Raw genomic sequence first — 27,967 nt, 5'->3', positions numbered from 1 at the left:
CCATTTTCTTTCATTCTTCAATTTTCCATTTTTCAATGTTTCGGCTTCATAATTGTTCGTTTTCATCTTTCACTTTTTGAATTTTCCAATTTCTCAATTTTTAATTTTCTGATTTTCCAATTTTCCATTTCCTTAACTTTCCAAGTTCTCGAATTTTGCATTTCATTTTTCCGATTTTATGTTACAATTTTTTGTTTTTATATTTCCTTTGTTTTTTCAAAATTTCTTTAGATTTTATAATTTTTCCTTTATTCACTTCTTCAAATTTTCAATCTTTGGTTGTTCAGTATCTAAATTTTACAATTTTTAAATTTTTCAGTTTTGCAATTTTTGGATTTCTCAATTGTACGATTTTCCGATTTCTTTAATTTTCAATATTTCGATTTTGCAATTCATATTTCGTTTTTCGATTTTTAAGTTTCCCAATTTTCAAATGTTTCGATTTTTCATTTTTGTGTTTCTTCAATTCAAGTTCTTCATTTTCAATTTTTAGATTTTCCAAAGTTTTCATTTTATGATTTCTCGTTCGTTCATTTTCGATTTTTCAGTTTCACAGATTTTCATTTTTCCTTTTTTTTCGATTTTACAATTTTTTAATACAACCATTTTTCATTTTTCCATTTTCTCTCATTCTTTAATTTTCCATTTTTCAATGTTTCGGTTTCATAATTTTTCGTTTCTATCTTTAACTATTTCAATTTTTTAATTTCTCAATTTTTAATTTTTCGATTTTCCAATTTTCCATTTCCCTAACTTTGTAAGTTAAGATTTTATATCACAATTTTCCGTTTCTATATTTCCTTTGTTTTTTCATACTTCGTTTAGATTTTATAATTTTTCGTTTATTCAGTTCTTCAAATTTTCAATCTTTGGTTTTTCAGTTCTTAAATTTAAATTTTTTCAGTTTTGTAATTTTTGGATTTCTCAATTATCCGATTTTCCGATTTCTTTAAATTTCAATATTTCGATTTTGCAATTCATATTTCGTTTTTTCGATTTTACAATTTTTCGATTTTTAAGTTTCCCAATTTTCAAATGTTTCGATTTTTCATTTTTTGTTTCTTTAATTCAAGTTCTCCATTTTCAATTTTTAGGTTTTCCAAAGTTTTCATTTTATAGTTTCTCGTTTGTTCATTTTTCGAATTCTCAGTTATCCCATTTTTTGTTTCTTCAATTCAAGTTCTTCATTTTCAATTTTTAGGCTTTTGATTTTTCAGTTTCACAATGTTTGGTTTTTAAATTTTTTGATATGAAAATAAAATAAAAAACAATTGCAAAAATAGAAAAATCGGAAAAGTGAAAAATAGAAAAATTGGAAAATCGAAAAACTGTAGCATAGAAAGATTGAAAAATTGCAAAAGTATCGAGAAATTCAAAAATAAGAAAACAAACAATTAAAAATTGAAAAATTGAAAAATGGAAGAAATGGAGAAACGAAAAATTGAAATATTGAAAAATTAAAAATCGGGAAACATGAAAATTGAAAAAAATTATTGAATCGAAAAACTGGAAAACCCAAAAATTGTAAAATCGACAAATGAAGAAGTAATTTTTTTAATTATAATTCTTATTCATATTTAAAATGAAAACTAGAAAAAATGCAAATCAAAAATTGAAGAAACGAAAAATTGAAAAATCAAGCAACTGAAAAATCTAAAATTGAAACAACGAAAAATTAAAAAATCTAGATGGAAAATCGAAAAATTGTAAACCTTTAAATTGGAAATCCAAAAATTGAAAAATTTCAGATTGAAAAGTCGAACAATTGGAAAATAAAGAAACGAAACCAAAACTACAAACTGAAAAATTGAAGACCCAAAAAACTGAAAAATTGAACAATTAAAATTGAAAATTCGAGAAATTACACTTCAAAAAATTACAAAAAATTGTAAAAATAAAGAAAATTAAAAACCGAAACAAAAAATCGCAAAATCGAATGTTTGAAGAAATCAAAAATTGAAGTATCTAAAAATCGAAAAATTCAGAAGTAGAATATTTTAAAAATTATTATTTTTATTACATACTAATCTAAAATTAAAAGTTGAAAAGTTGCAACTCAAAAATTGAAGAAACAAAAATTTGAAAAACCATAAAAGTGAAAAATTTTAAATTGAAGAAACGATAAAATCAAATGTTGAATAATAAAAAAAAAATGCAAATCAAAAATAACAAAAATAAAAACCGAAATGAAAATTGAATATCGAAATATTGGAGACAGGAAAAAATCGAAAACTTGAAAATTATTATTATGAGATATTTTAAATAAAAACTAGAAAAATTGTAAATCAAAAATTGAAGAAACAAAAAATTAAAATTTATATTGCAAATCGAAATATTGAAAAAATTTAAATTCAAAAAACAAAAAAATTATAAAATTGGAACATTGAAAAATCGAAAAATTGTAAAAAAGAAGAAACTGTAAAATTTAAAATTGAAGCAAGGAAAAGTACAAATTGACAAAATGAAGACAAAATACTAAAAATCAAAAAATTTAAAAATTAAAACTGAAAATTAGTAGAATTGCACAACAAAAAATTGTTACATCCTAAAACGGAAAAATTTTAAAATGAAAAGCTTCTCGAAAAATTTAATCAACAAAAAAAATGAAAATTCAAACAGTCGAAAAATTGAAAAATTCATAAGTAGAATAATAAAAAAAGTTTTAAAATCCAATGACTGACAAATAAAAAAATCTAAAATCGTAAAATTGAAAAGTGGAATATTTTAAAAATTATTATTACTACATATTAAAATTAAAACTTGAAAAGCTGCAAATCGATGAAAATTTGAAATTAAGGAAACGAAAAATTAAAAAATTTTAAAGTTGAATAATCGAAAAATTGAGAAAATAACGAAAATCAAAAACCGAAACCATAAATTGCAAATCGAGAAATCGAAAAACTAAAAAATGAAATTCCGTGAAATTGCAAATCAAAAAATGGCAAAATCTAAAGTTGAAACATCCAAAAGTTGGAAAACCGAAAAATTGAGAAATGATTTTTTTAAATTATTATTATTATCACATATTTAAAATGAAAACCAGAAAAACTGTACATTAAACATTGAAAAAACAAAAAAAAAAAAATTTAATACTGCAAATCGAACAATTGAAAAAGTTGAAATTAAAAAAACCAGAATTATAAAATCGGGACATTGAAAAATCGTAAAATTCATTGGAAAAATTGATGAAATTACACATCAGAAACTCGAGCAATTTTTAATTAAAAAATTTACAAAATTTAATAAAGAAACAAGAAAAAATAACTTGCAAATTAAAAAACTGAAAAATTAAAAATTCAACATACGAGAAACTCGAATCGGAAACTTGGACAATGTGGAAATTGAAAAATTCAAAATGGAAAAATTGAAAAATTTAAACTTAAAACCTCGAAATACTGTAGAAATAATTCATTAACTTACGAATAGCCGGTCTGACGATAGAAATTGGCAGACCTTGAGCTTCACTTTTGACAACATTTTCGCCCACGGCCTTGGTGAATGTGTAGCTATTGGGCCAAGAACCCAGAATTCTGTAAAAATTGAGTGAAATTTTGAAATCCTTGTAGAACTGATGGTGTTAAGAAAAGTTTCGGATTTTTTGTAAAACTTGCACTTACTCTGGAGTGGTGTTTGTTATGGTTTCATCATCCATTGACTCCAGCATTTTCAAGAGCTCTGTGGCTGTCATTCCAGGCTCATAGAATTGTTCTTTTATGAAATCTTTTTGGTTACAGTTTGAATAAGCTGTGGAAATGTGCACCATAGCCTAATGTCAAAAAAAAATTAATTAAATCAAACCAAACTGTGAAAGTGATATAAAAAAAAACACATTCCGAAAATACCTTTAAATCGCGAAGTTGTTTAGCCAAATTAAGGAGATCCTGCACAGCGCGAACATTAACATATGCAGCCAATCGTAAATGCTCGTTAAATTTTATAGTGGCTGCAATGTGAATAATACAAGTCGTTTCATTTACTAGAATATCTCTATCATCCTGTGATATTCCCAGTCCCGGTAAACCACAGTCTCCTTTGATAACAAAAATTTTCCCTGTGAATTCTGATTTATCTCGTCTCAAGTCCTGCAAATATTTTTTATATTTAAGCTAAAATACAAACTATTTCAGTTTTACAATGCTGTTTAGGAGTAACTCAAGTCTTTCCTCTACCGATTTTCCTTTGTGTTGTCTTATAAGAAGGTAGATTTTTTTCGGATCACATGTGGTTAATAATTTCCGAAGAACAAGTTTCCCCAATAAGCCAGTACTTCCGGTTATAAAAACGGTCTGGTTTTTGTAGAATTCTTGTATTTGACTCAGAGTCATTTTTTGAGTGAAAACTTTATATTTTACTGTAGTAACTTTAGAAACGAACAAACTGACCAAGGAATACGGTCATGCAAAATGCAAAAAAATATGTGTATGTATTGTATTTGCATGCATTATCATCGTATTACATTAGTTGTTATCTCAAAGAAATGTCAGTTGGTTTTTGAAATCAGTTTTTTGCATTTTGTTACAGTTTGTATGTAATAGTTGAAGGTTTTAGATTATGCATTTGTAAACTCCATGTTTAAATAGTATATTATTATACTAGTTTAATAAGACGTCTTATTGTGGCACGCAAAGGAATAAGTGCCACAATGCGTCTTATTAAACGAGTATAATATACTATTTTTTCTACTTTGCATCTGATCGGAAACAAAAAATTAATAAAAATTCAAGGTTATAATTTAGGGCCTTTTAATTCGAAAGGTTTATTTTTTAAATTTACTACCACAATCCCTTCTTCTGCACCTGTGAAACGGGTGTTTTGTAGCGGAAACCAAATTCTGACACCAAGAAGAAATAATTTAGGTGACAATATGTTCGAAATGTTTGTTCATTTTAAAAAATGAATTAAACAATACATAAAAGAATTGTTCAGTTATTTTATTCGCCAAAGCTTCAAAAAGTATCTGTTTTCTTGTATCTGTATCTAGATACATTTCCAAAAAAATCGAAAACAATCTGTATCTAGATACTTTTAGTATCTGTCCCCAACACTGGTTGAGAATCTATAGTTTTAAGACTCGAAAGTCTGCGATTTTACACAAAAATAGTTGAAATTAATAATCAAGTGGTTACTTAAAAATTTAATGAATCAGAATCACCAAAACAAATTACTATTATCCGTTCACGATCTTTATATAGTAGGGCTGGCCATGAAAATCTAGTGAGTTTGTTGGTATTCAATGCAGAAGAATAAAAATTCCCTGAACTTTTTTCGTTAGGTTATGTTTTATTAAATTAAAGGTTAAAAAATATGCCAGAAATGTAAACATTGTTGCCGATACTTTCAGTTTTCAGTAGCAATGACCAAGTTGACGGTATCCATTAAAAACTTTACGCTATTTAAAACAGTTATTCGGCTTTTTGTAAGTGCTTATTTCATATGTAGGGAACAAACACTAAAATTTCACTTCTCGCCATTCCTTCCTGTTCTTAAGTTTCTTCCTCCAGTTTGCAATATTCGCCTCTGCTATGTCCTTTAGTACATCTTCTTTCCACCGTGTTCTTGGTCGTCCTTGTCGACGTTTCCCTCCTATACCACTTTCCAAAATTTTCTTGGGTACTCTTTCTTCCTTCATTCTCATAACGTGTCCGAACCATCTTAATCGTTGTCCTTTTACAATTGCCATTATGTTCGGTTCATGATATAATTCTGGCAACTCATTGTTTGTTCTTCTTTCCCATTCATCTTCTTTTTTTTTCCCTCCATATATTTTCCTGAGTACTTTTCTTTCCCATATCTTCAACATCTTTTGTGTATTTATTCCTAGTGTCCATGTCTCACTTGCGAAAATTACAATGGGACGAATAATTGTCTTGTAGACCCTTAACTTCAGACCTCTTGAAGAATTTCTGTTCTTAATGTTCCTAAATGCGTAAATACTACGATTTCCGGCCATTATTCTGCTTTGGATTTCTCTTGTCATGTCTGGTTTCCTATAAAATTCTGTGCCCAAGTAAGTAAATGTTTCCATCTCCTTGAAGCGATACGTTTTTCCTGTATTTGTATTTACTCTTAATTCTCCTAGACTATCGTATTCTCTCTCAGTCCATGTCATTAGTTTTGTTTTATCTTCATTAATCTGCAGTCCCATTTTCTGCGCTTCTTCTTCCAGATTTACCATAGCTTTATGTAGTGCTGTCCTACTTCTTGTTAAAATTGCTACATCATCAGCAAAAGCTAGACACTGATGACTTTTGTGATATAGCAACCCTGATCTATTCAAATTGGCTTTTCTAACCACGTATTCCAACGCACAATTAAATAGAATCGGCGAGAGGGGGTGCCCTTGCCGTAATCCTTCTTTCACTTTAAATTTTTTTGACAATTTTCCTTTGATTCTTACTCTATTGTCCGTGTCTTTTAAGGTGAGTTTTATCATCTTTATTAGCTTGTTTTCCATACCTAGTTCTCTTAGAGCTTCATATAACTTTTGGCGCTTGATTCTATCATATGCTTGTTTGAAATCTACGAATAACACAAAAGTGTCTTTTTTATACTCAAAACTTTCTGCTTGTATCTCACGTAGTGTAAATATCTGGTCCACTACCGACCTGTTCGCCCTGAAGCCACCTTGGTACTCTCCAATTTCCTTCTCTACTTTTTTTATTACTTGGTCTTTTATATACGAGGCAAAAATTTTATAGACTACATTCAGAAGTGCTATTCCTCTATAGTTGGAGCATTTCATCTTATCCCCTTTTTATGTACTGGAATGAGAATAGCTTCGTTCCAATCTTGTGGCATTTGTTCTTGCAGCCAAATTTGTTCTAAAAGTTTCTGTATCTTTTCTTCTAGCTTCTCTCCCCCGTATTTTAGTAATTCCGCCGTTATGTGATCTTCTCCCGGACTTTTGTTATTTTTTAATTTCTTTATTATTTCCTTTACTTCTCTTAGACTTGGTGCTTTCTCTTCTTCTTCACCATGTATATCTTCTTTGTTTAAATTTTCTTCTATCATTCCTCCATTTTCTTCCCCATTTAGGAGTTCGTCGAAGTTCCTCTGCCAGAGTTCTAAAATTTTTTCATTTCCTACCAGTTCACCTTTTTCGTTTTTATAGAACACCGAACTTGATTGGTATCCTTTTTTTTCTTGTTTCAATTCTTGGTACATACTTCTTATCTCTTTATTTTTGTAGTTTTATTCTATCTCGTCTAATAGTCTTTCTTTATATTTTCTTTTCTTTTCGCGTAAGAGCCTTTTACATATTTTTCGCTGTTCTTTGTATGCCATTAAATTTTCTTCTGTTTCACTTTTTAATACCTTCAATCTTAAAGTTGTCCTTTTTTCTAATTCTTCTTCACATTCCTTATCAAACCGTCTTTCGTTCTTATTTTCCTTCCCTGTTTCTTGAGTGCTTTGTGATGACGCCTTTTTTATTCCATTTTTAAATTCCAACCATAAATCTTCTATATCTTGCCTTTCACCTGCTACCCAATCATTCACCATTTCCAAATACATCTTCCTCTCCTCCTCATTTTTCAATCTAATACACGTTTTTAAGTTTTTGCGTTCTTGGTTCTTCCTATTTTTTGCAACTGGTACTATTTGCTTCATTTTTACACCTACTAAGAAATGGTCTGTGTCCAGATCTGGTCCTCTATAACTTCTTACATCGGTTATACTTCTTTCTTCCATTCTTTTAATTAGGACATGGTCAATTTGATTTACAGTTTTTCCATCTGGTGCAATCCAGGTTCCTTTGTGTATTTCTTTTTTTTTTGAAATATGTACTTTTTATGATCATATCTTTCTCTCTAGCAAAGTCTATTAAAATCTGACCATTGTTGTTTGTAACTTCATCTTTGCTATATTTTCCAATCGTTGGTTTGAACAATTCTTCTTGACCAATTTTTGCATTTAGATCTCATAATACAATGTTCAAATCATATTTTTTTATTTGTCCATATTCCTTATTGAGCGTCTCATAAAATTCTTCTTTTACTTCTATATCTGTTTTTTCCGTTGGTGCATGTACATTTATAAGCGTAATCTTCTGAAATCTTCCTTTCAGCCTTAAGCAACACATCCTATCTGATATCGCTTGAAATTGCAATATATGCTGCATTAGTTTTTTATGTAGAATAAAGCCCGTGCCTCTAATTTTGCTTTTATCCCCACTATTAAAATATATATAGTCTTCTATTTCTATTATTTGATTCTCTTTTTGTTTTTTAAAATTTGTTTCATGTTCAAGCTTCTTAATAACATATGTGATGCACCATCAATTCTTCATACGCTTAAATTTAATGTGCCCCAATATGCAGTTCGTAAAGTTTCTTTGTTTTATATTGAAACTTACGGTCAATATTATGCATTGTACTCGCCTCTCAACAGTATATTGCTAGATTGCAATCTAGTCTCAGCCAACGTAGATTTTTTTAATAACACTTTCAATAATTTTAAGGCGACACTGCGCCGCATTTTGTATAATTAGTTACTAGTAGTTATTATGTATCCTTTTATGTATGTAAAGGCTAAAATTTGCCGTCAATAAATCATTATTATTATTAAACGAACAAACTGAACAAGAAATACGGTCATGCAAAATGCAAAAAAATATTTGCATGCATTATCATCGTATTACATTAGTTGTTATCTCAAAATAATGTCAATTGTTTTTTGCAATCAGTTTTTTGCATTTTGTTACTGTTGGTACGCAATAGTTGAAGGTTTTAGATAATGCATTTGTAGACTCCACGTTTAAAATACATTTTTCGTTCACTTTTGCTGTAGATGGTGTTTTTGAAAAGTCTTTTCTAAAAAGAATATTTTTTTGTATTTGAAATGACATACACTTCCCATGTCCAATTGACGTTTCTTTTTTACACACCTTTCAAAAACACTCTGTATATTACATTTCACTACTAAATTTGAATTTTAAATTAGCCGTTTGTCAACAGGACTTAAAGCAACTTAACAACTTTAACAGTCGCAATAGGAATAATAATGTAACGAAAATGTCCTTCTTTGTTCTACTTTCCGTCACCCTTTTCCGTTGCTTTTATTCGAAAACCCTCCACTATTTAAAATTACCGCCATCTTGCCACGTGCACTAACGCGTCGTCAGTTGGCAGCCCTGCGCGAAACTGTCAACTAATCCGCGAAATTTCGCAATTTCGGGAAAATTCGACCGGAAAACGCGTCGCGACTGCGTGAAAGTGAAAAGTGATGGTCGTGAACGAGTTTTCCGCAAGAAAATTCCGCGATTTTGACAATCCCGGGTCGTGCTCGAGCAGTCACAGGAGGCGGCGTTGCGGTAAGCCGAAACAGGTAAAGTGAAAATCTCCGTGTTTTTCTTTGCGAAAAACGTCTGAAAAGTGCGTTTTTCTTTCTTCGTGTGAAGTTTCGGCTTAATTTGCGGTGGCCAGTTTTCGGTGTGACGTCATCAAGTGTGTCCACGAGCTGGACGGTCGTTCAAGGGTGTCCAAAATTTGTATGTTGAGAAAAGGGCTTTGAACGTTTAATCAGAGAACATAGAGAAGCGTCATAGTTTAAATTAATTTATGTTGGCAACAGTGTTTGTTTCTAACTAGGAATAAAATTAACTACAATAGAAAAAGTGTCATAATATTTTTAACGACGCGTTTTACTTTCGACAAATTGACACTAGATTTACCACAATATTACAAGCTGCTTACTTTAATTCAGGTCACTCGAATTACAGTTCGTCGTCTGAGAACTTGTTTGATTTACAGACCAAAGCGCACTCAGGCGAATGTCGACTCTAAGCGTTCGGAAACGATTTGATTTATAAGCCATGAATCGTGATCTGATACACATCCCAACCGGTTTCGACCATAATTTCTTGCTCTTTCAACTTTCGAATTTTCAGTTTTTCGAAATTTTAGTTTGGGGACTTTTCAGTTTACTGTTATTTATTGTTCAATTTTTGGATTTTACAATTTCTCGGTTTTCAGTTTTTCTCTCCAATTTTACGATTTTTAAACATTTAAATTTTTGTCGATTTTTCAATTAATCGATGTTTTGATTTTCCAATTTATTGACTTTCGAGGGTTTCGATATTCCTGCTCTTTGGATATTTCAGTTTTCAGATTTTTCAGGTTTTCCATTTTTCAGTTTTTCGATATTTCAGTTTTGGGATTTTTCAATATTTCGATTCTTCGACTTTTTGATTTTTGGCTTCTGGAGTTTTCGATGTGTCGATTTTTTTACTTTTTCGATTTTTCAATTTTTCGATTGCTTAATCTTTCGATTTTTCGACTTCCCGGTTTTAGATTTTCTGTTTTCAATTTTTAAATTTTTCGGTTTTTCAATGTTTTGATTTCCCGATATAGTTTCCCATTTTTAGTTTTTCTTTCATTTTTCAGTTTTTCGATATTTCAGTTTTGGAATTTTTCAAAATTTCGATTCTTCAACTTTTCGATTTTTGACTCCTGGATTTTTCGATGTGTCGATTTTTTTACTTTTTCGATTTTTCAATTTTTCGATTTTTAAATTTTATCGGCAAATTGAGAAATCGAAAAGTCAAAAATTGAAAGTCGAATAATAGAAAATTTGAAAAATTGCAAAATGGAAAATCGATAACACGAAAATTCAAAACATTTAATTGAAAAACTGAAAAATCGAACCACTGAAAAATCAAAAAATTGAGAAATGGAAGAATAAAAAAATCGATTAATTGAGAAATTAGGAAATCGAAAAAATAAACATTTAGAAACGTTATAAACTGAAAAATTGAAAAATCCAGAAATACAAGAGTTGTCAAAATTAAAATATGTATTGAAAAATTGAGAAATCGAAAACTTGAAAAATCGAGAAATCTAAAAATCCAAATATTTGAAAAATTTTAAAAGTGGAAAAACCGGATCGTCAATAAATCAAAACATTAAAAAATTGTAAAAACGAAAAATTGGAACATCAAAAACTGAAAAATCAAAAATTTAAAAATCCGCAACATTGTCTAAAATTTAAAAAATTGAAAAATTAAAGTAGCGAAATATTGAATAATGGAAAAATTGAAAAATCGAGGAATCGATGCTTCAAAAAATCGAAAAATGGAAATTTCAAAAATTTAAAATTTGTAAAATTGAAAAAGGGAAAACCGAGAAATCGAAAATCCGAAATTGAAACAATCGAAAAATTGCAAAATCAAAAAATGAAAAATCGAGAATTTGAAAAAATGAAACATCAAAAAAATATGAAATCGAATAATCGAATAGCCGAAAACTAGAAAAATCGAAAATTTGAGAAATCGAAATAGTTCAAAACTGAAAAAATAGAAACGAAACACCGGAAAATTTATTTTAAAAATCGAAAAATTGAAAAATCTAGAACCAAGAAGTTGAAATATGGAAAGATGAAGAAATTGAAACAAGACCTAAAATTTAATGTTCGAAAAATTGAAAAACAGAAAAATCAAAGAACTGAAAAATCGAAAAATAGAGAACCGAAAAATGTAGTGTCTCCATAATTGAAAAATTAAAATTTGGAAAAATTGAAAATTGAAAAATCGACAAATCAAAACAAAAAATCTAAAATTTTAAAATCCAAAAACCAGATAAAACGAAAAAATAAACAACTGAGAAATCGAAAAGTCGAAAAATTGAAAAACTGAAGATTCGAAATATTGAAAAATGCCGAAACTAAACACCGAAAAATTGACAAATCGAAAAGTCTAAAAATGGAAGTCGAATAATAATAGAAAATTTGAAAAATCGAAAATGGATAAACGAAAACCCGGAAATTCGAAAACTTGAATTGAAAAACTGAAAAATCGAAACACTGAAACGTCAAAAAATTGAGAAATGGAAAAATCAAAAAATCGATTCGATTTTTGACTCCTGGATTTGTCATTTCAAATTTTCAATTTTTCGAATTTTCCAAATATTTCGATTTCTTAATCTTTTAATTTTTCGACTTTCCGGTTTTAGATTTTCCGTTTTTCAATTGTCATTTTGTCAAATTTTCGATTTTTAATTTTTCAAATTTGTCTTTCATAAACTCTCAATTTTTTAATTTTTCAATCGATCCATGTTTTGATTTTCCCTTTTCTTGACCTTCGGGTGTTTCGATTTTCCTGTTCTGCAGTTCTTTAATTTTTTTATTTTTCAGGTTTTTGATTTTTCATTTTTTTGATTTTTTAAAGTTTCTATTTTTCGACTTCACTTTTTTGATTTTTCGATTTTTCAGTTTTTAGTTATTTCAGTTTTAGGATTTTTCAATATTTCAATTTTTCGGCTCTTCTATTTTTGACTTCTGGATTTTTCGATGTGTCTACCTTTTGACTTTTTCGATTTTTCAATTTTTGGAGTTCTAAATTTTAGATTCTTCAATCGTTTGATATTTTAATTTTTCAATATTTGTTAATCTTTCAGTTTTTCGACTTCCTGGTTTTAGGTGTTCTGTTTTTCAATGTTTCGATTTGTTAATTTTGCATTCCCGATTTATCGAGATTTGATTGTTCAGGTTTTCGATTTATCAGTTCTTTAATTTTTTTTGTTTTGGCCTATTTCGGTTTCTCAGTTTTTCCAGTTTTCAATTTCTTTGTTTTTTGATTTTTCCGCTTTTCCAATTTTTCAACTTTTAACTTTTTGTTTGTCAATTTCTCTATTTTTCGATTTTTCAACTTCATCAGTTTTTCGATGTTTCGATTTTTCAGTTATCCGATTTTTTAAACTTGGGAGTTTTCGATTTTCTGGTGTTTCATTTTTCGATTTTCAGTTCTTCGATATTTCGATTTTGCAATGTTTCGGTTTTACGATTTTTTAAGGTTTCGATTTTTCAATTATCAGATTTCTCGATTTTTCGAATTTTCGATTATTTTAATTTTTCATTTTTTTTCCTCACTGTTAATATCATACAAAAATTGTCACTAAAAACATTTAAAAATTCATACAAAATAGAACACAGTGTTTCCAAAACATTTTCCCGAAAAAAATCCATTGGGTTACTACGATTTCAACAATATTCTTACTTTAAGACGTTTTGCTAGTATAAAACACAAATAAAGAATTAATTCTTAGTTAAAGAAAATATGTACCAAAAATATTCAATTTGTCGTTATAAAAACCGACCAAACAACTATTTCCCGCAGAAATTATAGTCCAAACCAATCAAATCGCTTCTGAACGCTTAGAGTCGACATTGGCCTGAGCGCGCTCTGGTCTGTAGATCAAACAAGTTCTCAGGCGACGAGGTGTAGTGAAACAAGTTTTTTTATTGGCATCAACCATTTAAATTTGGCGGTTGAGGACTCCAATGTCAATAAGGGTGGTTTTGCAAAATGAGCCTGTATGTCGCATCTATATTAATCTATGGTTTACTTGTCGCTTGATTATACACGGTGGCCTAGAAATGGTTGCTGTGTTTACCGTCGCCCATGGCAACATGAAGGAAAATTTCGCGAGATCTGCAATCCGTTCGCAAATTCAGAGAGATGTAAAATTAGTACTATTTTTAATTATACAAGGTGTTTTGTACTTACATGCACTAAAATAATGATATATTTTCTCGTTTTTTAAGTTGAAAATCTATAGTTTTAAGACTCGCAAGTCTGCGATTTTACACAAAAATAGTTGAAATAAATAATCAAGTGGTTACTTAAAAATTTAATGAATCAGAACACCAAAACAAATTACTAGAACAATTCAAATCAAACACCACACGACACACACAAGTGCAAAAGTAATGCAATAATATAAGAATATAATGAATTTTCGTTTTCGTTTGGCTTGGGGTAAAGTGTGCATCGGATCATTCAACAAATTAATCCTTACGTATATTGTGCAAATTTCAGAAAAACTCTTCCACTCCAGGTTATCCATGTTGAACGGAAACAACTCGCGGTCTTTTTCCGTCAAGGCTTTCCACAACAATTCGCAATTAGTTGTTTCATATTTCCAAAAATTCATATTAAAGTACTCTAATTCGTCACACATTCTGTGTACTTTTTGGTACATTTTGACGAATCTGAAAATGTTTAAGTGTGAAAAAGGTTGTACACAAAAACGCTCACCTTCGTTTTTTTCGAAGACACAAGCAAATCAGATCCACTATATACGCTGGTACGAGATGAAGCCAGAACTGGAGGAACTTAAGATAGTACTTGTTTTTGGTAAAAATCAAGAAGCATGCATTAACGGCGTGTACACTGGGGTAGAGTTTTGCTGTTACTTTTCCATACTCGTAGATTTTACCTTTGGATTGTCACAAGTTTTGTGAACCTAACTAATAAATGACACTTACTTTTCGTTAACAGATTTTTCTCAGAACCTGTGTAGTTGTAGATCGGTGGAGGGGAACTTTTCTCTGTTGCGTGGCACCCAGCCGCCAAAATAATATTTGCTGTGTAATCAGATGGTATCAGGTATATAGGTTTAGTGTCGGCTAGGTGGCAATGTATCAAACCTAGATACGTCCCCATAAGAAAAGCACTGATACCTTGAATTGCATCCAGCCAACCTGGTTCAGGTTCTTGGACGGCGCCTATCACTGAAAACAATTCTCCTGTAACTTGAAAAACTAAGTGATTTTTTTACTTACGAATAGCCGGTCTGACTATACAAATTGGCATGTTTTGAGCTTCGGTTTTGACTACGTTTTCGGCCACAGCTTTAGTGAATGTGTAGCTGTTGGGCCAAGAACCTAGAAGTCTGCAAAAATTGAGTCAAACTTTGAAATACGTGTGGAATTTCTACTTACTCTGGAGTGATGTTTGTAACTGTTTCATCATCCACTGACTCCAGCATTTTCCAGAGCTCTGTGGCGGTCATTCCAGGCTCATAGAATCGTTCTTTTATTAAATCTTTTTGGTTACAGTTTGAGTAAGCTGTAGAAACGTGCACCATAGCCTAATTTAACAAAAAAGGAAATTAATGGAAATTACTGTGTGTAACGTTCTGGGCATACCTTTAAGTCACTAACTTCTTTAGCCAAATTGAGGAGATCCTGCACAGCACGAACATTAACATATGCAGCCATTCGTAAATGCTCGTTAAATTTTATAGTAGCAGCAATGTGAATAATACAAGTCGTTTCATTTACTAGAGTATCTCTATCATCCTGTGATATACCCAGTCCCGGTAAACCGCAGTCTCCTTTGATAGCAAAAATTTTCCCTTTGAATTCCCATTTATCCCGTCTCAAGTCCTGCAAACATTTTTTATATTTAAAGAAAATTACAAACTAGTTCAGTGTTACAGCGCTCTCTAGGAGTGTCTCAAGTCTTTCCTCCACCGATTTTCCTTTGTGTTGTCTTACAAGAAGATATATTTTCTTCGGATCACATGTAACTAACAATTTCCGAAGAACAAGTTTTCCCAATAAGCCAGTACTTCCGGTTATAAAAACGGTCTGGTTTTTGTAGAATTTTTGTATTTGGCTCAGAGTCATGTTTGTCTGTTCAGAGTGGAATTTTTTTCAGTATTTTCTTGGCGCAGAGTGAAAACTATATTTTACTGTAGTAACTTTAGGAACGAACAAACTTCAAAGGTAATACAGTCATGCAAAATGCATAAAAATAAGGTGCATATATTGTATTTGCATGAATTATCATCGTAGTGCATAGTTGTTATCTGAAAATAAATGTTAATCGTTTTTTGAAATCATTCTTTTGCATTTTCATGCTGTTTGTACAGAGTATTTCAAGGTTTTAGATAATGCACTTGTAGACTCCACATTTTTTGTTCACTTTTGCTGTAGATGGTGTTTTTGAAAGGTCTTTTTTAAAAAGAATATTTTTTTGTATTTGAAGTGACATGTGCTTCCCAAGTCTAATTGGCCTTTCTTTTTCACACATCTCACAAAAACACTCTGTATATTACATTTCGCTACTAAATTTTAATTTTAAATTAGCCGTCTGTTAGCAGTATTTAAAGCAACCAAACAACTTTAATAGCCGTATTAGGAATAATAATGTAACGAAAATGTCCTTCTTTATTCTACTTTCCGTCACCCTTTTCCGTCACTTTTATTCGAAAACGCCCTCTATTTAAAATTGCCGCCATCTTGCCACGTGCACTAACGCCTCTCCAGTTGGCAACCCTGTGCGTTCCGCGAAAAACGAAACTGTCAACTAGTCCGCGAAATGTCGCAATTTCCGGAAAATTCGACCGGAAAACGCGTCGCGACTGCGGGAAAATGAAAAGTGATGGTCGTGAACGAGTTTTCCGCAAGAAAATTCCGCGATTTTGACAATCCCGGGTCTTGCTCGAGTAGTCACAGGAGGCGGCGTTGCTGCAAGCCGAAACAGGTAAAGTGAAAATCTCCGTGTTTTTCTTTGCGAAAAACGTCCGAAAAGTGCGTTTTTCTTTCTTCGTGTAAAGTTTCGGCTTAATTTGCGGTGGCCAGTTTTCGGTGTGACGTCATCAAGGGTGTCCACGAGCTGGACGGTCGTTCAAGGGTGTCCAAAATTTGTATGTTGAGAAAAGGGCTTTGAACGTTTAATCAGAGAACATAGAGAAGCGTCATAGTTTAAATTAATTTATGTTGGCAACAGTGTTTGTTTCTAACTAGGAATAAAATTAACTACAATATAAAAAATGTCATAATAATTTTAACGACGCGTTTTACTTTGGATAAATTGACACTAGATTTACCAGAATATTACAAGCTGCTTACTTTAATTCAGGTTACACGAATTATAGTTCGTCGTTTGAGAACTTGTTTGATCTACAGACCAGAGCGCACTCAGGCGAATGTCGACTCTAAGCGTTCGGAAACGATTTGATTTATAAGCCATGAATCGTGATCTGATACACATCCTAACCGGTTTCGACCATATTTTCTTGCTCTTTCAACTTTCGAATTTTCAGTTTTTCGAAATTTTAGTTTGGGGACTTTTCAGTTTACTGTTATTTATTATTCAATTTTTGGATTTTACAATTTCTCGGTTTTCAGTTTTTCTCTTCAATTTTACGATTTTTAAATATTCAGATTTTTCAATTTTTGACTTTTATAAACTATTTGTTTGTCGATTTTTCAATTGACTGATTTTTCAGGTTTTTTGGTTTTTCAAATTTCTATTTTTTCTAGGTTTCGATTTTTCGACTTCACTTTTTGGGATATTCAGTTCTCAGATTTTTCAGGTTTTCCATTTTTCAGTTTTTCTTTCATTTTTCAGTTTTTCGTATTTCAGTTTTGGGATTTTTCAATATTTCGATTCTTCGACTTTTCCGTTTTTGGCTTCTGGAGTTTTCGATGTGTCGATTTTTTTACTTTTTCGATTTTTAAATTTTATCGGCAAATTGAGAAATCGAAAAGTCGAAAACTGGAAGTCGATTAATAGAAAATTTGAAAAATTGAAAAATGGAAAAACGATAACAGGAAAATTCAAAACATTTAATGGAAAAACTGAAAAATCGAACCACTGAAAAGTCAAAAAATTGAGAAATGGGATAATAAAAAATCGATTAATTGAGAAATTAGGAAATCGTAAAAATGAACATTTAGAAACGTTATCAACTGAAAAATTGAAAAATCCAGAAATGCAAAAGTTGTCAAAATTAAAATATGTATTGAAAAATTGAGAAATCGAAAAATCCAAAAATTTGAAAAATTTTGAAAGTAGAAAAACCGGATCGTCAAAAAATCAAAACATTAAAAAATTGTAAAAACGAAAAATTGAAACATCAAAAAACTGAAAAATCAAAAATTTAAAAATCCGCAACATTGAAAAATATATCGGAGAACTGAAAAATCGACAAATCGATAAATCGAAATGTCTAAAATTTAAAAAATTGAAAAATTAAAGTAGCGAAATATTGAATAATAGAAAAATTGAAAAACCGAGGAATCGATGCTTCAATAAATCGAAAAATGGAAATTTCAAAAATTTAAAATTTGTAAAATTGAAAAAGGGAAAAACGAGAAATCGAAAATTCGAAATTGAAACAATCGAAAAATTGAAAAATCAAAAAATGAAAAATCGAGAATTTGAAAAATTGAAACATCAAAAAAATGGAAAATCGAATAACCGAATAGCCGAAAACTAGAAAAATCGAAAATTTGAGAAATCGAAATAGGTCAAAACTGAAAAAATAGAAACATTGAAACACCGAAAAATTTATTTTAAAAATCGAAAAATTGAAAAATCTAGAACCAAGAAGTTGAAATATCGAAAGATCAAGAAATTGAAACAAAATCTAAAATTTAATGTTCGAAAAATTGAAAAACAGAAAAATCAAAGAACTGAAAAATCGAAAAATAGAGAACCGAGAAATGTAATGTCTTCATAATTGAAAAATTAAAATTCGGAAAAATTGAAAATTGAAAAATCGACAAATCAAAACAAAAAATCTAAAATTTTAAAATCCAAAAACTAAAAAAACGAAAAAATAAACAACTGAGAAATCGAAAAGTTGAAAAATTGAAAAACTGAAGAATCGAAATATTGAAAAACACCGAAACATTAAGAAATCGAAAAGTCTAAAAATGGCAGTCGAATAATAATAGAAAATTTGAAAAATCGAAAATGGAAAAACGAAAACCCGGAAATTCGAAAACTTAAATTGAAAAACTGAAAATCGAAATCAGTTCTTCGATATTTCAATTTTTCAAGTTTTCGAATTTTCCAAATATTTCGATTTCTTAATCTTTTAATTTTTCGACTTCCCAGTTTTAGATTTTCAGTTTTTCAATTGTCATTTTGTAAAATTTTCGATTTTTTAATTTTTCAAATTTGACTTTCATAAACTTTCAATTTTTACTTCCCGAGCGTAAGCAAAGGAAGTATTGTAATCGAGTCCGTCGGCCGACTCTCTACTTTTACATTTTCTCGATCTTTCATGACCCCTAGAAGACGAAGAAATAGGTCTCCCATTTCCGTCTGTCTGTCCGTCTGTCCGTCCGTCTGTCCGTCCGTCTGTCCGTCCGTCTGTCCGTCTGTCCGTCTGCCCCCGGATTTTTATTAGACAGATAATCTCCGAAAGTACTCGACCGATTGTTGTGAAATTTTGTACTTATATTAAGAATATCATGTAGATGGTAAAACGCTAACCAAAATTTGTCTAATCATCCCCACCACTAATGCGATGACGTCACTTCAAAATTGTACATAGTAAATGGGTTTTCAATTGTATAAAATAACATAGTCCTACACATGTAGTTTACAACTCTGAATCGACTTTTCACCCGAAACGTCCAGATTTTTGGAAAAAAAATCAAAATTTTAAAACAATATTTTGAAATTTAATTTTTAATCTGCTAACCAGAATGCTTTGAAATGTTGCAGATGTTTTAAGGCTATAAAGAGCATCATAAATCTTTAGTCAAAAAATATTTGCTTATCCCCTCCAAAAACTTGATGACGTCAGCTCAAAAGTTTGTGGAATAAATCATATCTAAAATGTACAAAATATGATGAGTCTGTACTTGTGATCTATCACTCCATTCATATTTTTTGGATTTGCATATACAGGGTGACTCAAAAAAATTAATGAATGCGTAAATATATTTTATTGATTTAATCAGGAACTACAAAACCGAATGCTCTGAAATCTTGCAGATGTTTTAAGCTCATAAAGAGCATAATAAATGTTTAGTCAAATCCCCTCCAAAAACTTGATGACGTCAGCTCGAAAGTTTGCCGAATAAATCATATCTAAAATGTACAAAATATGATGAGCCTGTACTTGTCATTTATCACTCCATTCATATTTTTTGGATTTGCATATACAGAGTGACTCAAAAAAATTAATGAATGCGTAAATATATTTTATTGATTTAATCAGGAACTACAAAACGGAATGCTCTGACATCTTGCAGATGTTTTAAGGTTATAAAGAGCATAATAAATGTTTAGTCAAAATATATTTGCTTATCCCCTCCAAAAACTTGATGACGTCAGCTCGAAAATTTGCCGAATAAATCATATCTAAAATGTACAAAATATGATCAGTCTGTACTTGTGATCTATCACTCCATTCATATTTTTTGGATTTGCATATACAGGGTGATTCAAGAAAATAAATGAAAGCGTAAATTTATTTTACTGATTTACTCAGAAACTACAAAACCGAATGCTTCGAAATCTTGAAGATATTTTAAAATTATCATAAGCATGGTAAATTTTTTATCAAAACGTATTTGGTCGTCCCCCCTAAAAAATTTATGACGTCACCACAAAATTTTGCTGAATAAATCCCATCTAAAATGTACAAAATATAGTGAGTCTCTTCTTGTGATTTATCATTCCATTCAAATTTTTTCGATTTGCATATACAGGGTGACTCAAAAAAATTAATGAATGCGTAAATTTATTTTATTGATTTAATCAGGAACTACAAAACCGAATGCTTTGAAATCTTGCAGATGTTTTAAGGTTATAAAGAGCATAATAAATTTTTAGTCAAAATATATTTGGTTATCTTCTACAAAAAACTGATGACGTCAGCTCAAAAGTTTGCCGAATAAATCGTATCTAAAATGTACAAAATATGATGAGTCTGTACTTGTGATTCATCATTCCATTCATATTTTTGGATTTGCATATGCAGGGTGACTCAAAAAAATTAATGATGGCGTGAATTTATTTTATCGATTTAATCAGGAATTACAAAACCGAATGCTTTGAAATCTTGGGAATATTTTAAAGTTATTATAAGCATGGTAAACTTTTGTTCAAAATGTATTTGTTCATCCCTCCTAAAAAAATTGATGACGTCACCCTTAAATTTTGCTGAATAAATCCTATCTAAAATGCAAAAAATATGATGAGTTTGTACTTGTGATTTATCATTCCATTCATATTTTTTAGATTTTCTTAAGAGGTGGTTCAAAAAAATTAATGAGGTCAATTTATTTTATTGATTAAATTAAAGGCAACACTTATTATTAGTATTACACCCCAACCAACCCAATTTGGTAGACACAAAATTTATTAAAGGAAAAACTCGGTTGAAACATAAGGGTAGCACGCTTATTTACATCGACTTTAACATTACAGACCTGCATTTGTTTTATGCGTTCACTTGGTTCCGCGAATGTGAAATAGACATGTTTATAATCAACCAATTGTGAATTTCACCGTCAAGAATTAAAATAAAACCCAATGTTTTATATAATAAGCCGAAGCCGAAGCAATAAAACCGATGGTCGTTTTGTTTACAGTTTCTCTGTTTGACTCTCACGTATGCTGTTACGCCTGTTATCTTAAATTAAGAATGTTTATACATACACGATTTTCAGTTGCCTCTGATACGTATACGTGAGTAAATTGTTTCGTTATTTTATTGATTATTACAAATCAATATTCAAAACGACCCAATTCATTTTCCCGAAAATTTGAGAATATAATAATTTTATTCTTAGTATTACACTACATCTATCCCAACTGATATACGTGTCCTTGCAAAAATGTTGATGACGTCATCGCAATTTTTTTTTAAATTCCCACTACAAAAATGTAATGAGAAAGAAAACACAATAGGCATGCAGTCGTCAAGTTTCCGACAGCGAGGGAAGTACTGTCTAAACTCTTTAGACCAATTTTTTAGATTTTCTTAAGAGGTGGTTCAAAAAAATTAATGAAGGCAATTTATTTTATTGATTAAATTAAAGGCAACACTTATTATTAGTATTACACCCCAACCAACCCAATTTGGTAGACACAAAATTTGTTAAAGGAAAAACTCGGTTGAAACATAAGGGTAGCACGCTTATTTACATCGACTTTAACATTACAGACCTGCATTTGTTTTATGCGGTCACTTGGTTCCGCGAATGCGAAATAGACATGTTTATAATCAACCAATTGTGAATTTCACCGTCAAGAATTAAAATAAAACGCAATGTTTTATATAATAAGCGGAAGTCGAAGCAATAAAACCGATGGTCGTTTTGTTTACAGTTTCTCTGTTTGACTCTCACGTATGCTGTTACGCTTGTCATCTTAAATTAAGAATGTTTATACATAAACGATTTTCAGTTGCCCCTCATATTACTAGACAGCGGATTTCTGTCGGGCTACGTCACGATTATAGTGGGGGACGTGCTGGATTCCATAAATATAATTAACGATTTATTAATCAAACGGCTAAGTAAATGAGAACGGGAATTAACAGCAGAGTGCAACGAAACAACATTATTCTAATCTCAAATAAACGAAGTGCAGTCCGCAACGGCAATGAATTCGCATCCCGTGCGAGCCGTACCGAGTTTGGCCTTGCCTAGCCCGACAGAAATCCGCTCTCTAGATATTACACACCGGCGCCGTATATGTGAGTAAATTGTTTCGTTATTTTATTGATTATAAGAAATCAATATTCAAAACGACCCAATTCATTTTCCCGAAAATTTGGGAACACAATAATTTTATTCTTAGTATTACACTACATCTATCCCAACTGATATACGTGTCCTTGCAAAAATGTTGATGACGTCATCACAATTTTTTTTTAAATTCCCACTACAAAAATGTAATGAGAAAAAAAAACATAATAGGCATGCAGTCGTCAAGTTTCCGACAGCGAGGGAAGTACTGTCTAAACTCTTTAGACCAATTTTTTGATTTTTCAATCAATCGATGTTTTGATTTTCCCATTTCTTGACCTTCGGGTGTTTCGATTTTCCTGTTGTTCAGTTCTTTAATTTTTTGATTTTTCGATTTTTCAGTTTTTAGATATTTTAGTTTTAGGATTTTTCAATATTTCAGTTCTTCGGCTTTTCTATTTTTGACTGGATTTTTTGATGTGTCTACCTTTTTACTTTTTCGGTTATTCAAGTTTTGGATTTTTAAATTTTAGATTTTGCAATCTTTTGATATTTTAATTTTTCAATATTTCTTAATCTTTCGATTGTTCGACTTCCTGGTTTTAGATGTTCTCTTTTTCAATTTTTCGATTTGTTAATTTTGCATTCCCGATTTATCGTGATTTGATTGTTCAGGTTTTCGATTTATCAGTTTTTCAATTTTTTATTGCCCTATTTCGATATCTCAATTTTTCCAGTTTTCCATTTTTTCGTTTTCTGACTTCCGCTTTTCCAATTTTTCAACTCTTAACTTTTTGTTTGTCGATTTCTCTATTTTTGACTTCATTACTTTTCGATTTCTCGTTCTTTTGATCTTTCAATCTCTCAATTTTTCAATTTTTCGAATTTTGAAGTTTTTTGATTTCTCGATTTATTGTGATTTGGATTTTTCGATATTTTGATTGTCGATTTCTCAATTCATAAATTGTTCAATTTTTAACTTTTCGATTTTTCGATTTTGGCCTATTTCGGTTTCTCAATTGTTCGACTTTTCGACTCCACGATTTCTTGATCTTTTGATTTTTCGATTTTTCGGTTTTTCGATTTTCCAGTTTTTCGATGTTTCGATTTTTCAGTTATCGGATTTTTTAAATTTGGGATTTTCGATTTCTCGGTTTTTCGTTACTCGGTTTTTAAATTTTAGATTTTTGAAGTTTACATTTTTTCGATTTTCTGATGTTTCATTTTTCGGTTTTCAGTTCTTCGATATTTCGATTTTTCAATGTTTCTGTTTTTTGATTATTTTAATTTTTCATTTTTTTTCTCACTGTTAATATCATGCAAAAATTGTCACTAAAAACTTTTAAGAATTCATACAAAATAGAACACAGTGTTTCCAAAACATTTTCCCGAAAAAAATCCATTGGGTTATTACGATTTCAACAATATTCTTACTTTAAGACGTTTTACTAGTATAAAACACAAATAAAGAATTAATTCTTAGTTAAACAACATATGTAAACTCATCTAAATATGTACCAAAAATATTCAGTCCAAACCAATCAAATCGCTTCTAAACGCTTAGAGTCGACGTCGGCCTGAGCGCACTCTGGTCTGTAGATCAAACAAGTTCTCAGGCGACGAGGTGTAGTGAAACAAGTTTTTTTATTGGCATCGACTATTTAAATTTGGCGCTTGTCTTTGGCAGTTGAGGACTCCAATGTCAATAACGGTGGTTTTGCAAAATGAGCCTGTATGTCGCATCTAAGAACTGCAAGAACTGATGTTCTACGCAGAGCTCCCGTCAACATCATGTGCAAGGCGGCTGATCGCATCTTTGACGACATTTTTGCTTAATTTCTGCTTAAAATCTTAATTTTTCTTTTTAATTTTTTTATGTTCTCTGTTAATTGTACAATATACATATTTTCAGTTAATTTATATTTGTAAAATATTATTACTTTATTTATTTGTCCTATAATTGGTTATTCCGTTGGACAATAAAGACTATTATTATTATTATTATTATTATTATTATCTAAATTAATCTATGGTTTAATTGTCGCTTGATTATACACGGTGGCCTAGAAATGGTTGCTGTGGTTAACGTCGCCCATGGGAACATAAAGGAAAATTTCGCGATTTCTGCGACCCGTTCGCAAATTCAGAGAGATGTAAAATTAGTACTATTTTTAATTATACAAGGTGTTTTGTAATTACATGCACTAAAATAATAATTTATTTTCTCTTTTTTTAAGTTGAAAATCTATAGATTTAAGACTCGAAAATCTGCGATTTTACACAAAAATAGTTCAAATAAATAATCAAGTGGTTACTTAAAACTTTAATGAATCAGAATCACCAAAACAAATTACTATAACAATTCAAATCAAACACCACACGACACACACAAGTGCAAAAGTAAGGCAATAATATAAGAATATAATGAATTTTCGTTTTCGTTTGGCTTGGGGTAAAGTGTGCATCGGATCTTTCAACAAATTAATCCTTACGTATATTGTGAAAATTTCAAAAAAACTCTTCCACTCCAGGTTATCCATGTTGAACGGAAACAACTCGCGGTCTTTTTCCGTCAAGGCTTTCCACAACAATTCGCAATTAGTTGTTTCATATTTCCAAAAATTCATATTAAAGTACTCTAATTCGTCACACATTCTGTGTACTTTTTGGTACATTTTGACGAATCTGAAAATGTTTAAGTGTGAAAAGGTTTGTACACAAAAACGCTCACCTTCGTTTTTTTCGAAGACACAAGCAAATCAGATCCACTATATACGCTGGTACGAGATGAAGCCAGAACTGGAGGAACTTAAGATAGTACTTGTTTTTGGTAAAAATCAAGAAGCATGCATTAACGGCGTGTACACTGGGGTAGAGTTTTGCTGTTACTTTTCCATACTCGTAGATTTTACCTTTGGATTGTCACAAGTTTTGTGAACCTAACTAATAAATGACACTTACTTTTCGTTAACAGATTTTTCTCAGAACCTGTGTAGTTGTAGATCGGTGGAGGGGAACTTTTCTCTGTTGCGTGGCACCCAGCCGCCAAAATAATATTTGCTGTGTAATCAGATGGTATCAGGTATATAGGTTTAGTGTCGGCTAGGTGGCAATGTATCAAACCTAGATACGTCCCTATAAGAAAAGCACTGATACCTTGAATTGCATCCAGCCAACCTGGTTCAGGTTCTTGGACGGCGCCTATCACTGAAAACAATTCTCCTGTAACTTGAAAAACTAAGTGATTTTTTTACTTACGAATAGCCGGTCTGACTATACAAATTGGCATGTTTTGAGCTTCGGTTTTGACTACGTTTTCGGCCACAGCTTTAGTGAATGTGTAGCTGTTGGGCCAAGAACCTAGAAGTCTGCAAAAATTGAGTCAAACTTTGAAATACGTGTGGAATTTCTACCTACTCTGGAGTGATGTTTGTAACTGTTTCATCATCCACTGACTCCAGCATTTTCCAGAGCTCTGTGGCGGTCATTCCAGGCTCATAGAATCGTTCTTTTATTAAATCTTTTTGGTTACAGTTTGAGCAAGCTGTAGAAACGTGCACCATAGCCTAATTTAACAAAAAAGGAAATTAATGGAAATTACTGTGTGTAACGTTCCGGGCATACCTTTAAGTCACTAACTTCTTTAGCCAAATTGAGGAGATCCTGCACAGCACGAACATTAACATATGCAGCCATTCGTAAATGCTCGTTAAATTTTATAGTAGCTGCAATGTGAATAATACAAGTCGTTTCATTTACTAGAGTATCTCTATCATCCTGTGATATATCCAGTCCCGGTAAACCGCAGTCTCCTTTGATAGCAAAAATTTTCCCTTTGAATTCCCATTTATCCCGTCTCAAGTCCTGCAAACATTTTTTATATTTAAAGAAAATTACAAACTAGTTCAGTGTTACAGCGCTTTCTAGGAGTGTCTCAAGTCTTTCCTCCACCGATTTTCCTTTGTGTTGTCTTACAAGAAGATATATTTTCTTCGGATCACATGTAACTAACAATTTCCGAAGAACAAGTTTTCCCAATAAGCCAGTACTTCCGGTTATAAAAACGGTCTGGTTTTTGTAGAATTTTTGTATTTGGCTCAGAGTCATGTTTGTCTGTTCAGAGTGGAATTTTTTTCAGTATTTTCTTGGCGCAGAGTGAAAACTATATTTTACTGTAGTAACTTTAGGAACGAACAAACTTCAAAGGTAATACAGTCATGCAAAATGCATAAAAATAAGGTGCATATATTGTATTTGCATGAATTATCATCGTAGTGCATAGTTGTTATCTGAAAATAAATGTTAATCGTTTTTTGAAATCATTCTTTTGCATTTTCATGCTGTTTGTACAGAGTATTTCAAGGTTTTAGATAATGCACTTGTAGACTCCACATTTTTTGTTCACTTTTGCTGTAGATGGTGTTTTTGAAAGGTCTTTTTTAAAAAGAATATTTTTTTGTATTTGAAGTGACATGTGTTTCCCAAGTCTAATTGGCCTTCCTTTTTCACACATCTCACAAAAACACTCTGTATATTACATTTCGCTACTAAATTTTAATTTTAAATTAGCCGTCTGTCAGCAGTATTTAAAGCAACCAAACAACTTTAATAGCCGTATTAGGAATAATAATGTAACGAAAATGTCCTTCTTTATTCTACTTTCCGTCACCCTTTTCCGTCACTTTTATTCGAAAACCCCACACTTTTTAAAATTGCCGCCATCTTGCCACGTGCACTAACGCCTCTTCAGTTGGCAGCCCTGTGCGTTCCGCGAAAAACGAAACTGTCAACTAGTCCGCGAAATGTCGCAATTTCCGGAAAATTCGACCGGAAAACGCGTCGCGACTGCGTGAAAGTGAAAAGTGATGGTCGTGAACGAGTTTTCCGCAAGAAAATTCCGCGATTTTGACAATCCCGGGTCGTGCTCGAGCAGTCACAGGAGGCGGCGTTGCGGCAAGCCGAAACAGGTAAAGTGAAAATCTCCGTGTTTTTCTTTGCGAAAAACGTCCGAAAAGTGCGTTTTTCTTTCTTCGTGTGAAGTTTCGGCTTAATTTGCGGTGGCCAGTTTTCGGTGTGACGTCATCAAGTGTGTCCACGAGCTGGACGGTCGTTCAAGGGTGCCCAAAATTTTTATGTTGAGAAAAGGGCTGTGAACGTTTAATCAGAGAACGTAGAGAAGCGTCATGGTTTAAATTAATTTATGTTGGCAACAGTGTTTGTTTCTAACTAGGAATAAAATTAACTACAATATAAAAAATGTCATAATATTTTTAACGACGCGTTTTACTTTGGATAAATTGACACTAGATTTACCAGAATATTACAAGCTGCTTACTTTAATTCAGGTTACACGAATTATAGTTCGTCGTTTGAGAACTTGTTTGATCTACAGACCAGAGCGCACTCAGGCGAATGTCGACTCTAAGCGTTCGGAAACGATTTGATTTACGAGTATAAGCCATGAATCGTGATCTGATACACATCCTAACCGGTTTCGACCATAATTTCTTGCTCTTTCAACTTTCGAATTTTCAGTTTTTCGAAATTTTAGTTTGGGGACTTTTCAGTTTACTGTTATTTATTATTCAATTTTTGGATTTTACAATTTCTCGGTTTTCAGTTTTTCTCTTCAATTTTACGATTTTTAAATATTTAGATTTTTCAATTTTTGACTTTTATAAACTATTTGTTTGTCGATTTTTCAATTGACTGATTTTTCAGGTTTTTTGGTTTTTCAAATTTCTAT

At 31.1% G+C, this 27,967-nt stretch overlaps 3 protein-coding genes across 3 annotated transcripts in view; 1 reads left to right on the top strand and 2 right to left on the bottom strand.

Annotated features, from left to right (window-relative positions):
• The window catches only part of LOC135129375 (uncharacterized), a 194,230-nt gene that overhangs the window by 33,741 nt on the left and 132,522 nt on the right, over positions 1 to 27,967 (top strand). The window lies entirely within an intron of this gene.
• On the bottom strand, positions 13,628 to 15,503 carry LOC135129467 (fatty acyl-CoA reductase wat-like). Its single transcript, XM_064056618.1, has 7 exons — positions 15,214 to 15,503; positions 14,923 to 15,162; positions 14,716 to 14,864; positions 14,557 to 14,666; positions 14,260 to 14,505; positions 14,030 to 14,210; positions 13,628 to 13,983 (listed from the first exon to the last, which is right to left on the bottom strand). Exons 1-7 carry the CDS (start codon positions 15,403 to 15,405, stop codon positions 13,662 to 13,664), a joined length of 1,440 nt encoding a protein of 479 aa, XP_063912688.1. The 5' UTR covers positions 15,406 to 15,503; the 3' UTR covers positions 13,628 to 13,661.
• On the bottom strand, positions 24,558 to 26,426 carry LOC135129465 (fatty acyl-CoA reductase wat-like). The gene is made up of 7 exons (XM_064056617.1): positions 26,137 to 26,426; positions 25,846 to 26,085; positions 25,639 to 25,787; positions 25,480 to 25,589; positions 25,183 to 25,428; positions 24,953 to 25,133; positions 24,558 to 24,906 (listed from the first exon to the last, which is right to left on the bottom strand). Exons 1-7 carry the CDS (start codon positions 26,326 to 26,328, stop codon positions 24,585 to 24,587), a joined length of 1,440 nt encoding a protein of 479 aa, XP_063912687.1. The 5' UTR covers positions 26,329 to 26,426; the 3' UTR covers positions 24,558 to 24,584.

This window comes from Zophobas morio, unplaced genomic scaffold, assembly GCF_036711695.1.
Source record: "Zophobas morio isolate AGI-343-1 ecotype UQ-CSIRO unplaced genomic scaffold, CSIRO_AGI_Zmor_V1 ptg000016l, whole genome shotgun sequence".
NCBI lineage: Eukaryota > Metazoa > Arthropoda > Insecta > Coleoptera > Tenebrionidae > Zophobas > Zophobas morio.
The sequence above is the reverse complement of the archived record's forward strand: the minus strand, read 5'-3'. Positions and strand labels throughout refer to the sequence as shown.

Coding starts and splice junctions, on each gene's coding strand:
- LOC135129467 (XM_064056618.1), bottom strand. CDS start 15,405: ATGACTCTGAGCCAAATACAAAAATTCTACAAAAACCAGACCGTTTTT. Junction 15,163..15,213: donor AGACACTCCTAGAGAGCGCT/GTAACACTGAAC, acceptor AAATGTTTGCAG/GACTTGAGACGGGATAAATG. Junction 14,211..14,259: donor GAAAAATCTGTTAACGAAAA/GTAAGTGTCATT, acceptor GACAATCCAAAG/GTAAAATCTACGAGTATGGA.
- LOC135129465 (XM_064056617.1), bottom strand. CDS start 26,328: ATGACTCTGAGCCAAATACAAAAATTCTACAAAAACCAGACCGTTTTT. Junction 26,086..26,136: donor AGACACTCCTAGAAAGCGCT/GTAACACTGAAC, acceptor AAATGTTTGCAG/GACTTGAGACGGGATAAATG. Junction 25,788..25,845: donor AAGAAGTTAGTGACTTAAAG/GTATGCCCGGAA, acceptor TTGTTAAATTAG/GCTATGGTGCACGTTTCTAC.